Genomic DNA, 17,276 nt, shown 5'->3' on the forward strand with positions numbered 1-17,276 from the left:
TTGGATTCAGGGGTCAGGATTAAGAGTAATTAATACTAATTAGCACGGTAATCACCAGAGGGACAGGGTTTCCTCCATCGGCCACGGAACAACCTCTCAGGCCGCCACTGCTGATTGGTGGAGCATGTGGCGCGGCGGTAACGAGGTGTCAGGGGAGAGCGTTTCGGCGTTCCCGGCTGGACCTGGGCCCCGTGTCTCTGGGTCGACCTGGCTTAGTCAGACGGACTGAAGAGGCAGGCGTTTACCAGGGGACGGGGGGACGGGGTTGTTCCGTCCAACCCAGTAACAATTAACCTTCAACGGGTTAGAGGAGAGCCATCAGACCTGCAGGGGGACAGAGGCATGGAAAGGAGGCCACACCAGGCTTGGGGTTTGGGAGGGAGGGGGGGAGAGACCACAACAACAACAAAAACGACGACAAAAGGAATTGTCCGTTTCCTAATTGGAGCGACCCTGGCGCTGCTCTGTGTCAGCTGTAGTTGCTCGCTGGTGTTGCACGGCTCGCTCCCGGTGACGGACACCTTGTGACACTCTGGAGATGTTCAGCCTCCCTTCTATTGTAGCGTCGGGGAACAATACGGGAGCGATTTGCGTTTATCTTCACTTAGGGAAGAGAAAGGTTACAAATCACAAACAGGCCTCTATCCTGTTTGAGGACCCTCTCCTGATTATCCTATCGGGAGTTTGATTTCATTAAACATGCAATTGATGAAGGGAACAAAGGGGTAATTTTTCATTCATGGCGCCTGAATCACAAACCCTGTCTGTGCCTTTGGTAATTCATTCACTCCTTGGATGTGAAGACCTTTATAATCACAGGGGGGACGCGAGATGGAGCGAACGAAGGGAGAAAGGAAGAGGGAGAGAGAGAGAGGGGGGGGGGGGGGAGGGGAGGAGGAAGAGAACGAGAGACAGAGAGTAAATGAGTGAACGCATGTGTCCTGCGAGGGGGCCGCGCGGCGCCCGCGTTTAATTCGTTTCCGTCGGTTGCTGAGCGAAACCGTTTTAAATATGATCCCTCCCCCCCTCCCCCGTTAACGTTGCATCCCGTCGTGTCACCGGCGACAGATACATCGTATCAAAGTATTAATGGGCCCCATCAGTTTTAATCAATCCTCTGGGTGAGAGAGATCCATTTAGAGAAAGGCGAGGTGGGGGGGGGGGGGGGGTACTGCTCTGCCAGTCTGAATCAGCCTCCTGTTCAGCTCTGCACACCACCAGTGGGCCACCAGCTCTCTAAACACCGGGATGGAGGATATCTCCGGGCCCAGCCCCCCCTGTACGTGAACCCCCACGTGTAGGGCACGTCTGAGGGATTCCACTGTCCATCTGTGCGCGTGTGCGCGGAGCTCGTAAGTCAAATTCCCACCACTCGGAGGGGGTTTAGGCGTGTGTGAGTGTGTGTTAGGTGGTGTGTGTGTTAGGTGGTGTGTGTGAGTGTGTGTTAGGTGGTGTGTGTGAGTGTGTGTTAGGTGGTGTGTGTGAGTGTGTGTTAGGTGGTGTGTGTGAGTGTGTGTTAGGTGGTGTGTGTGAGTGTGTGTTAGGTGGTGTGTGTGAGTGTGTGTTAGGTGGTGTGTGTGAGTGTGTGTTAGGTGGTGTGTGTGAGTGTGTGTTAGGAGGTGTGTGTGTGGAGATGGGGGGGGGGCTATGCATGTAGCAGGGACGGGCGGTGATGGCGATAGTGATGCCGGTGAATTACACGGCCCCGGTGTCAGATATGTGCTTCTTCCCCCACATTAGCATGAATGCTTCATTATCTCCCTACTTGTATATAATGGCAACAACTCCAGGGAGGGGGTCAGGCATCGCCACGGCTCATCAGCCGCCTGACGCCGCGGCACACACAGACGTGAGAGGCTGGCCTAGGCTGCTCCACGCCATGCTAATCCATCGCCTCTACTTAGCACCCAGGCCACACGTGCCCGCAAAACATACAACACCTTCACTTAGCTCACGTATGCTCCTGGATGTAGCATATGTTTTTTTTCTCTCAAGGTTTGTGTTTTGGGCTGTTTGACAAGTTGTGGGTGTCACCCTTTGAATTGGAAATTGACAGGCATAAAGGATGGAGCGGATGTATTTCCGGGGGAACTTTGAGCAAGAAATGTAATTTAGGCTTGCTTTTTTGACATTTCTATGGCAATTTTCTCCTTAACGACATGACCATTATTGCTATGATGGTAATTGGGGTATGATTGTCTCACCAATGGGGCTGTATTTCACCTCCACCTACAAGCGTTTTTTCTCCGACATTACTAGTGGAGAATGAAAGACTGGAGATAGCCTCAGGTGATAGAGGACAGATGGACTCTTGAAAAATGAACACAGACATGCTACACTCAGTCTGAGGAAAACCTAGAGACATTCAGATGTGAACGGCACATTGTAAACAGTTATGAGAAACCAAGAGTATTGGAACTGCCTGATTCTGGTACACGGACATGGAGTCAGAGTGGTTAGTCAGGCTGTGAGGAGCCCTGCTCTTTCTTCTGATGCCACAAGCTGATTATTGCACGGCTATAATTACATTATCCTCCCCTTTATGCAGGAGTGGTCTGTGAGGACTAATTGATAGAGCCATGTTTAATTCATTAATCATTAGCATCGAATTTGACAATTAGAGATGATTGTTGAATTTTAAATATGAATCCAAGCAGGGTTTATGTGTTTTTTTTTATATTATTATTTTTGTATCTGTGAGGGCCAAGAGTCAAACTTCATAGCAAGTTCATGTCTGTTTCCTGGAAAATTACAGATATATTTAAGTGCAGTGTGTAATGCTCAGAAATGAGTATGTATTTTAGATAAAAATTTGTCTCAGCGATTACGTTTGCAGTATTATTGATTGTTAAAGTAAACAAAAGTGACCATTTAAAAAGGGTTGAGTCTGTTTGACTTGAGAGTTTTTAGGATCAAGTTGCAAATATGGATCAGGTAATGGACGACCAGTAATAGTCTGCACCGAGCAGCATTAAACATTTGGCGGGTTTTCTATGAAGTTCTAAAATCTTGTTCCCTTTTCTCATCATTTATCTCTCACTTTGCTCTCTTTTTCTTTTCTCTTTTTTAAATGGAGTTTCACTCACCCCCTCTCCATTCTCTGCTCTGATTTAGGCATGCTAATTTAGCCAGCACAGCCCAGCATGGTTCCCTTGCGCTCTCTCCCAGCTCGCGCTGTGATTCTGCTCTCTCCCCTGTGGGACACTAAGATTAATATTCCCGGGCCCAACAAGATAATTACTGATACTAATTAGACATGATTATGTGAATTTGATACACTTATTACTCCAGCAAATGAGTAGGACGTATTATCCTAACAAGGGCCTGCGCTGTTTAGTTTGCTTTACATGCGGCACACCATCAGAGTTATTGTTACCCCAATCAGAAATGGATATTCTCCGGCTGTTTGTAATTATGAAATAAAAGGCCTTGATGTATGGTGTTAATCAGTCTTAAATACATCATTGTATCTTACAATGATCTAAATCAAGGTTTTTATTTCTTTTACCAAAACAAAATCTTTGGCTTTTAACCTGTCAGATTTTTTTGTTTTTTTCTCTCTGAGCGAATGAAATTGTGTTGGATGCCTGATAAATTATTAGCTATCTACGGTCGTATCTGGGAGAACATACAGATAGTAAATGGTTCTCTTTTAAAGCTGCTCAATAATGCCTCATAAATAGTGTTCCACTCCCAGAAGTGATGTACTGTAGCTACTTCTCTCATTCTTGAAATCCTTGATTTAAGACAAAAGAAAATACATATATTTAGATAGAATGATAACAACATGAAATACCAAAATGTCAAATATCCAGCTAATTTCTTTCTGGTGAGGCAATATTGACTTTTTGAAGGTGTTGTCGTCTCCTCGGAGCAGAGTTGTAGCTGTAACTGGGGAGTCGTTTGGTGACGCTGTATGGCGAGACGGGAGCAGGAGGGAAGGACCCCACACGGTGCAGCCTAGCCCATGAATTAGTAAAGAGAACCGGGCGTCCGTGGCTCGCCTGATTGGAAGTCGGGGAGAGAGCGCCCGCTGACGCCGGGAGAGATGGATGTGGCAGTCAGAGGGATGAGGCGAGATAATTAGCGTTCCGAGTGTATCTTGTTAATTAAGGGCTAATTAGAGGCAGAGACAGAGGGAGAGGAGATGTGTGTGTGTGTGTGTGTGTGTTTGTGTGTGTGTGTGTGTGGTGTTCTGCACATGTATCACAGAGATGAGCTCTCTAGGGTGGAAGGAACATTGTACAACTATACCACCATTAGCCCAAACATGTAGCGGGATACCAAGAATAGAGCTTCGGAATATGGCTACTTGGTTTATTCATTGTCCTGCTACTGTTCAGCTATCTTAGTTGAATCATGTTTAAATCCCTCACTGCCCATGCAATGGTGTCACATGGGTTTCTCTCAACCTGCTTGTGCCTGTGCAACGTGTAAGTCTAGGAAGGTGCAGAAGCTGATGATGCATGACTTAATTTTAAAATGTATTTTCTTTTCTCTTTTCTTTCTCCCTCTCCCTCTCCCTCTCCCTCTCCCTCTCCCTCTCCCTCTCCCTCTCCCTCTCCCTCTCCCTCTCTCTCTCTCTCTCTCTCTCCATGTCTGTCTCCCCCAGGTGCCCCTCACTCCAGCAGCAGCACGTCTCTCCAGTCGGGGGTGTCAGTGGGGGGCGGCCTGGCTGGCTTCGGGGGTAGTAAGGACGGCATGCACCAGCGCTCCTTCTCCGTGTCCAGCGCCGACCAGTGGAACGAGGCCTCCATCAACGCCGGCTCCGGGACCGGTGAGCCGTCCTCTACAAACCCCGTCCCCCCTCTTCTCCTGCGTCCTCTCATCTCCTCTCCTCTTTTTTTTAATTTTCTTCTCAGTGTCGCTTCCTCCCAAACTTTTCCCCTCCCTTTGAAACATCTCTCCACCCTGGCGTAGCCAGATTGAGTTGATATAGTGGAGGTGACAGGCTGCAGCTTGAGGTGGTGTAGTTAACATTAGAAGAGCTGAGCCCTCCGTAGAGGGGGGGGCAGCAGTGTTGTACAGACCGTTGTCTTGTTCTTCTACAGTTGGTGGGCTTGAGCAAAGCTCATTTTCATAATGAGGTAATCAGGGTGGCTGATGGCCCTGACCTTTTCATCTACTGTTGTCTGACTGAGGCTTGAGGACAAGGCTGGGAGATGGAGAAGGGGGGGGGGTCATTTTGCCATCCACGCTCTCCTTCGCTAGCTTCAAACACCCCCCCCCCCCTCCCTCCCTCCCCATCACACTGCGCCTTGTCAGCGCTCTTGACTGAAGTAAAATAATACATTTGCCGTGCATGTCTGCTTTTTCACTCGCTCTCTTTCTCTTGGAAGTCTCTCTTTTTTCTCTCTCTCTTTAACTCCTCTCTCTCTCTTTAACTCATCTCTCCTTATTTCCCTTTAACTTATCTCTCTCTTGCTCCCTCTCTCTCTCTCTCTTTTTAACTCCTCTCTCCATCTATCTCTCTTTCTCTGTCCATCTCGCACTCTCTTCCCGAATAGGAAAATGAATGCTTTTCGAGGGCACCATTCATCACCAGTTATTTCCCTCTCTTTGTGGTTGGCAGTAAAAAAGCACTTAAATGCACATCAACAGAATAACAGTCATTTCCATGCATGTTTGCACTCTGGTAGTTCTCATTAGCGCGCCGGCGTCTCCCCCCCCCCTCCAGTGGGTTCCCAGGGGCCCCGGCAGTTTAAAGAGCGCTCTTTACGAGCGCTGCTGGAGTCCAACGGCACGGCCCTCGTGGTTCGGCAGACAAGCACGTCTCTCATTTGGAACTGCCAAACGATCAATTCTGCCTGGACGCAGGCATTTCCATCACCCCCTACCCCTCGCTCCCATCAGTAGCACGCCCAAAGCAGAATTACTTAGATTCGTGGGGTCCTCAAATAAATGAGCGTGTGTGTGAGAAAGAGAGAGATCGAGGGGTGTTAGTGTGTGTGTGTGTGTGTGCGTGTGAGCTTGTGTATGTGTTTCATGTGGTATATGCTATTGTGTGCTGTCACCTGGATGTTTATATTTGGAGTGTGTGTCAGCTTTTTCAAGCCCACACATGGATAAACAGTGTGCCCAGTGTTGGAGAGAATCAGGTTTAAGTTACTAAGTGAAGCTGCACCCTGATGCTCAGACAGACAGCCAGACAGCCAGACAGCCAGACAGACAGACAGCCAGACAGGCAGACAGACAGACAGACAGACAGACAGGCAGACAGACAGACAGACAGACAGACAGACAGACAGACAGACAGACAGACAGACAGACAGACAGACAGACAGACAGACAGACAGACAGACAGACAGGAGGAGCTGGTTATGGTGCAGCTACAACAACAAAAATCCATGTCCTTCTTTGGTAAACTTCATTTGATCATAGCTCATTAACCATCATCCAGACCACAGTTAAACAATTTCATTTCTTTCAATTATTTTCATGCTTCTCTTTAAGGTAACCACAAATGAGCTAAAATGAGCTGAGGACAATATTATAGAACTGTCTGCCCAGTGATAGATATATCACCAGTTCTTTGTTGTGGCAATCTCATAAACAACTATGTGAAAATGCCCAAAACGCTACAACACTAGAAAGCACATAGAAATGAAACAAGAAGAACTCTTTGGAATGTTTCATTTGAGTATCTTTGCCATTTGCATTACCTCCATACAAATGGAGGCTCCGGAAAGATGTAGTGGAGAATCTGGTTATTCGCGCTGTGATGTGGTGTGACTAGTGAATCAGGTAGCATAATACCTGATTGAAATGTGAGCTCTTATCTTGCTTCCTAATGGGGCCTCCTGTAATCAATAGAGGGTGGGCCACCATGACAGAAGCTCATGTTTTGCCATTTGAATAGACTTCAACCAAGCCCAATCACTCCATTATCCTTGGTGAAGGTTGCATGCTAACATAAAATGCGATTCAGAGACGCAAAAAAAGAACCCCAGCAGATTGATGATATCCTCAAGAACGAATGTGTCTTAGCCAGGTAACCATCTCCATATTATTTAAAGGATGTTCTCATTTGTAAACCTCCTGAAATAAGACAGAAGCTGGAGAGCTACATCTCTTGAATATTGAACGCAGCTTTTTTGATTAAATCGCGGGCCCATTTTGTCTATTGCTCGCATTCATAAGACACCCTTTTCTTAATCTTGGGCCTCTCCTGCTTGTTAAGCTGCCTAGCTCTCCTTGGCAAGTTTCAATCTTTACTCCTGCATTAAAAACAAGGAAGTGAAACGCAATGTGACATGCCCACAAATGACTGTAGGTACACGACAGTCAGAGAATGACCTCCCAGATGAAGGTTTTGTCGCAGCGTACGTCATTAACTGCGTACGTGCCTCCTAGCTGTCATCTCCCTGGTTCTTTGCTGGCCTTGTGTGTGTTAAACGTGTTTCCGCGTGGGCTGGCTGGTGTTGGCTTTGGAGTAAGGTAGTCGAGCACACAGATAGCCTTCCCCCTCAGGCTCCGAGTCGCATTTTCTGGAGCCTTCTCTGCCCTCCTGCCGTGAGTGGAGAGCGTGTGAGGAGTTTGATTTCCGCGGCGGGCCATAATGAAGTTTGACATTTAGTTTGGTGAGAGCAGCGGAGTGCGATCAGGCCTTGATTAGTGCAGTCTAATTGAGGATAATAAGGGGGAGGCGGTGATTGTTTCTAATTTTTGCCATTAATTGCAGCCGTTGCTTTTGATTGAGGACAGTGCTGCCGTGTCAAGGGGCCCGGCCAAATCACAGTGCTCCGCACCCGGAGCTCCTTGAATTACGGCGGAAAAGAAATCTCTCCCCCTCTTTTCTCTCGCCCCCTTTTTCTCTCCCCCTCTCTTATCTCCCTCTCCGGTTCTCATTCGTTCTCATGGAGCCGACGGCAGGGCCAAGAAGCTGTTACCGGTGGCAACCCCCTCTTTGTCTCGCCCACAGTCTTCATCATGAAGCAGGTTTGAACTGTCATTTGCACGACGGGAGTGTAATGCTCTGTAATCACAGGTTAGCCCGATACCTAGCCTGGTGCCCAGGAGAGGCTGTACTCAGCCGAGAGAGAGAGGGAGAGAGAGAGAGGGAGAGGGAGAGGGAGACCCCCTCGTTCCACACGCTCCCAGAGGGCCTCAGACGGCGGTAAGCGTAGGTTAATAACGACATATTGAACTCTGGGCTCCCCTCGCAGACCTCCGTCTGAGAGACTAGCTCGAGACCAGATCTGAGCCTTTTAACTGTGACTCCTGTAACCCAACCCTGAATATAGGGGGTCTGGAGAAGGGAAGAACATTCCAGAGAAGCTGGTGTTTATGTCATCGAGTATCAGTAGGTTTGGGTCGGATGTTGTTACTCATTAATATTTAGGACTGGCTGCAACCAATGATTTTACCACTTTGAATCGAGTCCCTTTGTGTCGTTTTCCAAGGCGGTATTACTTAGAAAGAGCTATGTTTGTGCCACAGACAAAGGGCTGGTCGAGGCACCGTGTTGAAGTGATCGTAGACCCCAGGGGATCATTTTTCCACAACACCGAGGGCAGAAAGGGATAATTAGACGTGTGTATGAAGCCTTCAGGCAGGGGGAAGCCCTCTCCCCTTTCACCTCAAGCGACATTAAACTAACGGTGGACGTCCGTTCCGGGAGCTGTCGGCAGTCGTCTCTCAGAAACCCTCCGCCATAAGGAGCGGGGCCCGGCTGGGACAGATGCGGCGGGGGGGGGGGGGGGGGGGGGTTACGTCGGACCCCTGTGCCCCCAGCTGTCTGCGCCAGCTAATGACTTGTCTCTGGGGGGCTGTTGTAGGGCAAGGCAGGGAAATTGAAACAGACGCCGTCGACACGCCGGGTTCTACATGTGCGTCGGTGGCCTGCGCCCCGCCCCTCCCTCCCCTCCCTCCCTCCCCTCCCTCCCCCCCCCCCCCCCCACACCTCCCATTGAGCGGCAGCCTTAGCCATGTTAGCCAGCCCTAGACTCGCTTTAGCTTTATCGATCCGGCCCGTCAATAATCCTATTTTGTTTTCGACGTCACAGTGCCTTTCCTTCATGCCTGGTGGGATGTGATATCATTCAAATGTCATTAATTACTCGAGCTAACGAAACTCAAATCATGTGTTCTTCCCATCTTAACCAATCAACCTTTAACCAGTAGATATAGACGGGAATATCCTCCAACCCCCATAATGCTATTCCTATAGGTGTACCGGTTCAGTCAACCGAGACACGCATCAAAGCTCAACAGTCTAGTTCTTAATGTGTGTGTCTGTGTCGGTGAAAACAATTCCAGCCTATCACGTCGGCTCCTGCAGTATATTCTCGCCCACGCTTAAAGCAGCCAGCCCGGGGCTCTTTAAGGATCTCTAGTCTCCCTCCACTTGAACATCCTCAGCTTCCCACTGGGTTTGTCCCACTCATCCTCGACAGCCCCATCTCCCGAAAAGGTAATGACCAAATTAGGCCTAATGTCGTACACTCGCTAATGGCACAGCTACCACATTATGGAATGCGCGACTGGCGACGACAACAGCAATAATCCCTGAGCCCCCTTGTCCGGGCTCTGCGCCCCTGGGGCCGGCACGCCGCACGGGGACACGAATGGAGTTTGCCACACTACAATGAGCTTTTGATGGGAGACAATGGAGGGAGCTGGCAGCTCCACACGGGGTGGGACGTGGAGAGCGATATGGGGGCCCCCATCCACTGGCCCTCCCATCCTCCCTTCCCTCCATCCCTCCATCCTCCGGGCCCCCCGGCCTCCCCCCGGCCCTCGTTTCTCCCGGATCCGTAATGGCATCCGCGGGGGGGGAGGGCGAAGGAGAAGGGAAAAAAAGAACGATGGGGGGGAAAAGTGATGTCAAATGTCAGGAAGGCAGAAGGATGGCAAGCTGACAAACCTTCCATCCTCCGTCCGTCCCCTCCGTCTCCTCCCTCGGTGGCTCGACAGTGGCGCAGGTTATTATCACGTTTGTAAAATCACTTACGGGGAAACCAAGCGGCCTCTTAGCCCCCTGTCACTCGACGGCGGCCTACGGAGAGGCTGGCCGGGGGCTAGCCTAACCAACCATTTGTTAGCTGAGCGCACCGTGTGCCTGTTCCTCACCCACTGTCTCAAGTCATCCCTACCTGAGTGACCTCCCCCCTCCCGCCTGCCCCCCCCCCCCCCCCCCCCCCCAAACACACACGCACCTTCACACACATTTTCTCAATCCAATGTGTTACTCTGTGTGCATCCGTTATCATCCTGTGGACGTCTTGGTGATGTATTTATATTGATACTAAAGGGAGTTTCTATCCTGTGTTTTCATGATTTGGGACTCTGCATTTTATGATTTGGATCCCCTGTGCATTCAATATACATCATTTGTTCAACGTTACTTTTAAGATGATGTTTTATCTAGTTATTGGCGTACTAGTGGATTGGGTGAGTTTTCCCTCCATGCTCACAGAATGCATGTGTCTACCCGTCTGTCTGCCTGCATGTGTCTGTCTGTCATCCAGCCAATGGGACGGGCGACGCGTCCACAGGCAGTGCCGGGGTGTGCAGCGCCACCAGCCCCAAGCTGGAACCGCCTCCTTCGCCCCACGCCAACCGCAAGAAACACAGGCGGAAAAAGAGCACAGGCATCACGAAGCCGGACGGGCCGTCCACGGGCAACGAAGGTGAGACACCAACTGGAGCGAGAGACAACGCTGTTGCCATGTAACAACCCTCTCTCTCTCCACCCAATCACATCAGTGCTTTGCACCCAAGTGGCTGTCCTCGAGTAGAGTTTGGTGTATTTGTGGTCAGCCTACCTGCGTTTTTTCCCCGACGGTGACGTCGTGTGAGCCAAAGAAGCTGTGATCCCTTCGTCTCAGCAGGGGAGGGCCATTCAACCCTCTGACCAATTAAGAGCGATTCTGTAGGCCCGATGATGAATGGAGCGCTTTAATTGGATGGCATTGTGAAAACACAGAGTGGCTTCTCAGAGGCCATCAAACCGATGTCACCGGCGCAGGGATCAATCAATCAACATGATTAATAGGCCGCATCTTAACAACATTGGCACAGGCGTTTGGTGACGAGGTGTGGTATTTATAATCATTACACTTTCAGCGTGAGGCTCTGACAGCGTCTCTTGGACTTTGAGTGAATCTGTCGGCCGCTTCCGTTAAACACACAATGTGAGTATTTTAGATCAAATGGATATTCCCAATATTACTTTGGCCCATGTTTCCTCTGTAATCTTGCTTTCACTTGCATACCATTAAATAGATGTTAATGGTCCAGGACTGGGACTATCACAACCACCCTGCTGTTGTAATGGGCCGGGGCTGTTGAGTGACTGATGGTGGACATTAGGGACTATGGGGTGAACAGTCACAGCGTCCTGAAGGGATCGTTAGTGGACATTAGTCCCTACAGATAGCTCCTTGGATAATTGAGAGTACCCTGACTTCAGGGAATTGTCTAGAATACCTAGCCTTCAGACGTGGTTCCCAGCATGTGTCACTGCGTGGAACAGGTCGACTCAAAAGTTTTCTTTCCCGTCGAGGAAACGCATTGTTTTTCATCCTTTCTCTTTCTCTCCCGTCCCCCCTCCCTCCCCCCTTTGGTATTTTCTATTAGCATCAGCTTGTCTGTTCTGCTGAATGCCTCAGGAATACAGACATATTGCTTAAATATCGGAGTCAGTCAGCTGTAAGATGCAGGTTCTGTGTCTCAGAAGAAGGAGAAGAGGAGGAGAGACGGGATCCTTGAATAAATTGCGATCAGTTTATCTCATTTACGGGGCAATCAGAGCCCCGGAATGCAGGCCGAAATTGAATTTGAGTAGTTCTGAAGCATCATAAATCAAAGGAGCTGTGTGCGTTTTTAGGTGAGCAATCGTTTTAGTCAACATGGGAAATGTTAGACAAGACGCGGGTGAATCTGTTGCACTCATGCCTGTAAACCAGAAACAGGACTTTGCTCGCTAAATGTTGTATGTCACAGAAATGCGGGAGACGCTGAGAAACGTCGACGACGACCCCAAAAAATCTGATGGACGGACATGTAATTGTCGCTGAAACTGTCGTGGAGACATTTTAGGAGAACCGCGTCCCTCAGAGAAAGTGGCAGCTGTGAACCGTCGAGCTTTAGCCCCTCGCGCTTTAAGAGACGCGACGTTGAACGACAGCGCAAACGTCTCGCTGTGTCGAGTGCCGTCGTGCGCTCTCACGCTCCGACCCGAGCTCCAATAACCTGCTCGCTGTCAGAGCTTTGCCGTGTAATGAACTTCTCATGTGCTTTAAGAGTGATGCAGGATGCATAGCGGGGCAACTGACAGCCCTTTAATGTGTTTCCCAGCAGCCTCCTTGGCGATGAGCTCTCTCAACGCACCGCTCTCCTTAAAACCCACTGGAAAATCGATGGCCGATAAAAGAGTTGCGTTCAAGGGGAGCTCCCATTGATTAATGCACACTGTCAGGGAACGTCATTAATGTACCTGATTTTTGGGGTGGAAGATGTATCAAGTTTGTATTCGTCGTTTGGTTGGGTGGCGTGTGTGTGTGAGAGCAGACAAGGGTAGAAGCGGAGAGAGTGAGTCGGAGGATTTCGAGAGGTGAGACTTGGTTCAGACTGGAATGGGCTTTGGAAATGAAGATATTTCCCTTGGCAGGATCTTCTTGGTGTGGGACATTCAGGTTTGGATGGGTAACATTCTTAATTGACGTTAGGTTGCCAAGGTCTTGATATCTTCAAACTGTTCACTCAGAGGAATACTAATACATGAACTGACATGTTCTCGCCCGCTGTCACTCACATTGTAATCCCCTGACAGACAGAGAGCAGGTAACCCACTATGAGAGGACCTCCTGTGGGTCTCTCCACCTTAGTGAGGTAACGGTTAACATCCTCTGGCGTCCAGCTGAGGATTAGAAAATGGAGGTTTAACTGCCTGTGCTAATGGTGGGTGTTTATCTCAATACTTTGTTTTGTCACTCCCAGACTCTGTCTCATTTCCCAAAGCTGTCCCTGGGGCCTCTGTTCCTGTAATGGCTCTCCTCGGCTTCTCGACACAGCGCTTCGCAGGGAGACAACACGGAATAACAAGATTCTCATTTGGGCTCCATGCACACTGCCCACAGATACACGTATAATTGACCATGTTTTCCTTTTGCCGTATCGCTAAGTGTAACTCCTATTAGGATTTTGTGTTTGTTCTAGGGTTTTTTTCTTCTTCTTCTTCACCATCAGGTTGTTGAGCACTGTGTGTGTGTTTGGTGTGTGTGTGCAGGTCCTTCCATGTTTCCGTGTGCGAGTGCGCGTGTCAAAGAGATGGAGGGTGCACTCTATCTCCGTGCTCGCCTCTCGGAGGTTGCTTGTGTGTGTGTGTGTCCCCACCTCCCCCGAGGCCCCTGTCCCAGTAATGGCCTACTCCTGATTGCTCTGATACAGGTTAGGAATATTGGCTTTAATGATGTGTAAAATGAGCAAGCAGCCGCTGTGACATTTACAGATGGCACCGCCTTGGCCTGTTCTTCCCAACTGCTCATTCATTTACAGGAACGGGGAGCACTTGTTTAAGTGACCACCTGACGCGGGGCCCTACACAACACACAGCGGCAAGGCGTCGCACGTCTCATACCAAAACAAAGTGTTGTGGCGCAGTGTCATCAGTTCACCCAGACACTGTCGTACACACACACACACACACACTGGCTTCTTAAAGCCTTTCTGGTTGCACCAGGGAGATGGATCTCCCCAAGGTGGAGGTGGAGGGTGATAGTGTTGAGATGGAACCCATGAACCCCAGACTAGAGGGCCCGATCTGGGCTTCAGCTCTCCCATGAACCCCAGACTAGAGGGCCCGATCTGGGCTTCAGCTCTCCCATGAACCCCAGACTGGAGGGCCCGATCTGGGCTTCAGCTCTCCCATGAACCCCAGACTAGAGGGCCCGATCTGGGCTTCAGCTCTCCCATGAACCCCAGACTAGAGGGCCCGATCTGGGCTTCAGCTCTCCGCTGGAGCCCCTGCTGCCACTCACCAGAGCAGGTTCACAACCGCAAAGAACAAATAGTTACAGTCCATGTCTGCACTTGCCTCACTATCTCGTCATCGCTCCCTTCCAAAAGTTGGGCCCCTTTGAGGTCCCTGTACCTCTGGCTGAAGGTCAGTGTGCCCCTAAAACGTCATCCATTTCTGACTCATCCACTACATGCTCTGGCTATTGTCTCTACTCTAATCCACATCACCCATGTGATTAACAGTCACGTGCTCATATTCAACCACTTCATGGGTCTTTATGTAACCCTGTTACTTTAAAAACCTATATTCTAAGTATCAATTCAATGCAGTAAAGCTTAGGAATGTCCATATTTGTCTTCAATGACATCCAGTTGGTTATTACACCTCACACATGTCTCTGTCTCCCTCTCTCTCTCTCTCTCTTTCTTTCTCTCCCCCTCTCTCTCTCTCCCTCTCTCTCTCTCTCTCTCTCTCTCTCTCTAATCACAACAACATTACAGTCTTATCTCCATTTTATTATGCCATGTTAATTAAATCAAATCATCTTTGCCTCGTTCTACCCAGTTGCCCCCCGCCCCCCCCCCCCCCCCCCCCATCACATTTAGATAGAATTTCTCCATATCCTCCCACTGGCTTCAGCTATGTTAATCCAGTTCTAATTGACAAGGACTTGTTGATTGTGTAGCTGGCAGATGATACGGTGGCGGGGGTCAACGCCGATGTTAACGCGACAGAACCGCTCGCTCCCCAGTTAGCGTGGCGCTCACCTGACCTATTGAGTAGCATCAGGAGAGCTAATGATGCTAGCAGCCTGCCATCATGGGCAGCTGCCCGTTCCATAGCAGGAACACCTCGGCACGTTGTTCCCGCTCGCGTCCTCGTCTTGTATGTGGATGTGCTGACCCTCATCATCACATGCCGTGGAAAGGGGGATTACTCTGGTTACGCAGAGTGGAATTGCCTTTCCAGTTGCCTCTCCTGCATTAAAAAGCGATATGCGATACCGCGTCTGCTCCTAACGATGTGGCTGCTGGGGCTACGACACTGCGAGAGAACACGGCCACCTTCACACCCTCTCCGTCCTCTCTGGTCGGGTCAATGTCGCTCTCCTCCTGGTGGTTCTAGTACCGTACTCTTGTTCCATTACACATGGAGACTTGTTGTGTGTTTTTCCCCGTCCCCTCATCACTTTAAGAAGGCAGCCATTCGTTGCTTTTTTAATCTCCATAATGAAAGGGTTTTAATGCCTCCAATTTATTGCCTGGTCAGCCAACGAAATAATTAGCTTTGTTCAGGTTTTTCAGAGACGAGAACACAAGTGGAACATCATTGGACTCTAAGGAGAACCCCACAAATTGAAGCATTTCGAAGGGATTTTGAAGGCCATCTCAGAGGTTTTTAATGTGTCTGTAAAATGACTACATTATTCTTGGGCGTGGTTTTCTCTGTATAGTTTTTTTTTTTCTTGCGCCGAAGCAATTCCATCTACTGAGCGCAAACTGCACATGTCACATGTGGTCTGTGTCTCGAGCACCTTGACTCTAACTGCTTCCATAAACAGTCTTGCGCCGTACCTTTATATAAAGACCCTCCGAGTCCTGTATTGATTCTGTGACCTGTAGTCGATCTCACAAACTAAATCAGATAATTGAAGTTGGTGTAGGGCTAATTGGATTATAGCTTTCCCCCCCGCAGTGATGGCCCCCCGCGAGCACGTCGGGATTGCTCCATTAGTGCTGTCTGTCGGGCATCTGTCATCTGGCAATGTCTCATGTGCCAGAGCGTGGTCATTTCTCCCGACAAGGAGACGGAATTGATTAGAAATTCCAGCTGGGATCATATCTCTGATGAAGCTGACCAGGTTGTGTCATGATTTGGAGTGGCAGCGAGGAGAGGTTTCCGTGGTGAAGTTGGTCATTGAATTGGACATCTGTTTAGTTATTGGACGTGATCCTTTTGTGTGGCACATACTCACACAGTCACAGATACCTGTTTCTCCACAAGTTTATTTTTTTCAAGAACTACACAATGATGGCTCTATCTTTGACGAGAGTTAATCCCAAACTTGTCCCACACGCACTCAAACCATTTGAAGAGGCACGGAGAGCTCCGTAGCAGAGCGCCATTCTCCCCTGTGAATATCCGCCTCCAGTCCTCGAAACATGGTTTATGCAAATGACGAGCGCTATTTGCATAGCCATAATTAGGTAATTACAAATCGTTTGGCAATGAGATCATGCATGGGCAGAGAACAGAGGATTTACATCACTCACGTTGTACTGTAGCGGCTTAATGAATTGCCTCTAAGCAGAGGAGGCATTATGATGCCGTGGTTATAGCATATGTCCTGTCAAAGCCCCCAGCCCAAATGACAGGTGACATTTCCATAACGGCTGCTTCATCATCAGCAGTGTATTACAGATCAAACGTCGCCATCCCATAGTTAATATCCCACAGATGTGCTCCTCATTAGGTTAAATAAACAGGATTCCTGGAAAAGGCATGTAATAAATGGGACGCAGACAGAAAACCAGGCAGTATAAATGCACAGGATGTATAAATGCTGTGGTTGTTTGTAACAGACAGTTATGCTAAGTGCATTATAGCACTGGTCATTATTTTCAAGGGTGCACAATCAGTTTTGAGGAGGGTTGCCCTCATCGTGCTTTAACAGGACATCCATGCCTCAACTATCAATTACATATCAAAGAAATCGTAATGTATCCCGAGCATCAGTGGGTCATTTGTGTCGTTCTGTTCCAGAGCAAGAGGAGTCGTTCGAGTTTGTCATCGTGTCCCTGACCGGCCAGATGTGGCACTTCGAGGCGTCCACGTTTGAGGAGCGAGAGCTTTGGGTCCAGGCCATCGAGAGCCAGATCTTCGCCAGCCTGCAGTGCTGTGAAAGCATGAAGAACAAGGTGGGCGCCCGGGCGGGCAAAACACAAAAACAACCCTGAGGTCCACCTCAACATTTAGTGTGTCCTGTCTGATCTCTGAGACATGACACACATGACATGTCATGACATCAACTCCATGCACTCCACACGTGTTTAGTTTAAACGCAGCCGTGCCGTGACAGTGTTAACCTGCGCCCCATCATCCAGCAGAGGGTTATATGTGACAGCCCCCCCTCTCTCTCTTCTGTCTCCTGGACTGTCTGTGAGCCGTCACACGTGGGAGGCTGTCCTGTCAGCCAGGTTCAGTGCATTGTGGGGGATCTCTTATTAGGGCTGACAGACATCCCGGATAGGAACACAGGCTGTGTCAGTGTGCTGGGGAGACAACACCTCATTTTTACATTCCCCTCCCCTCT

The 17,276-nt window shown here is 49.3% G+C and overlaps 1 protein-coding gene across 4 annotated transcripts in view; it reads left to right on the top strand.

Annotated features, from left to right (window-relative positions):
* Positions 1 to 17,276, top strand: part of agap3 (ArfGAP with GTPase domain, ankyrin repeat and PH domain 3) — a 103,599-nt gene that overhangs the window by 74,246 nt on the left and 12,077 nt on the right. For all 4 annotated transcript variants that reach the window (XM_047027604.1, XM_047027605.1, XM_047027606.1 and 1 more), the window contains 3 exons: positions 4,613 to 4,777; positions 10,470 to 10,631; positions 16,727 to 16,881. In XM_047027604.1, coding sequence (XP_046883560.1) covers positions 4,613 to 4,777; positions 10,470 to 10,631; positions 16,727 to 16,881 — 482 coding nt within the window. The remainder of the gene's footprint in view (positions 1 to 4,612; positions 4,778 to 10,469; positions 10,632 to 16,726; positions 16,882 to 17,276) is intronic.

The sequence above is a fragment of the Hypomesus transpacificus genome, chromosome 10 (assembly GCF_021917145.1).
Source record: "Hypomesus transpacificus isolate Combined female chromosome 10, fHypTra1, whole genome shotgun sequence".
Lineage (NCBI taxonomy): Eukaryota > Metazoa > Chordata > Actinopteri > Osmeriformes > Osmeridae > Hypomesus > Hypomesus transpacificus.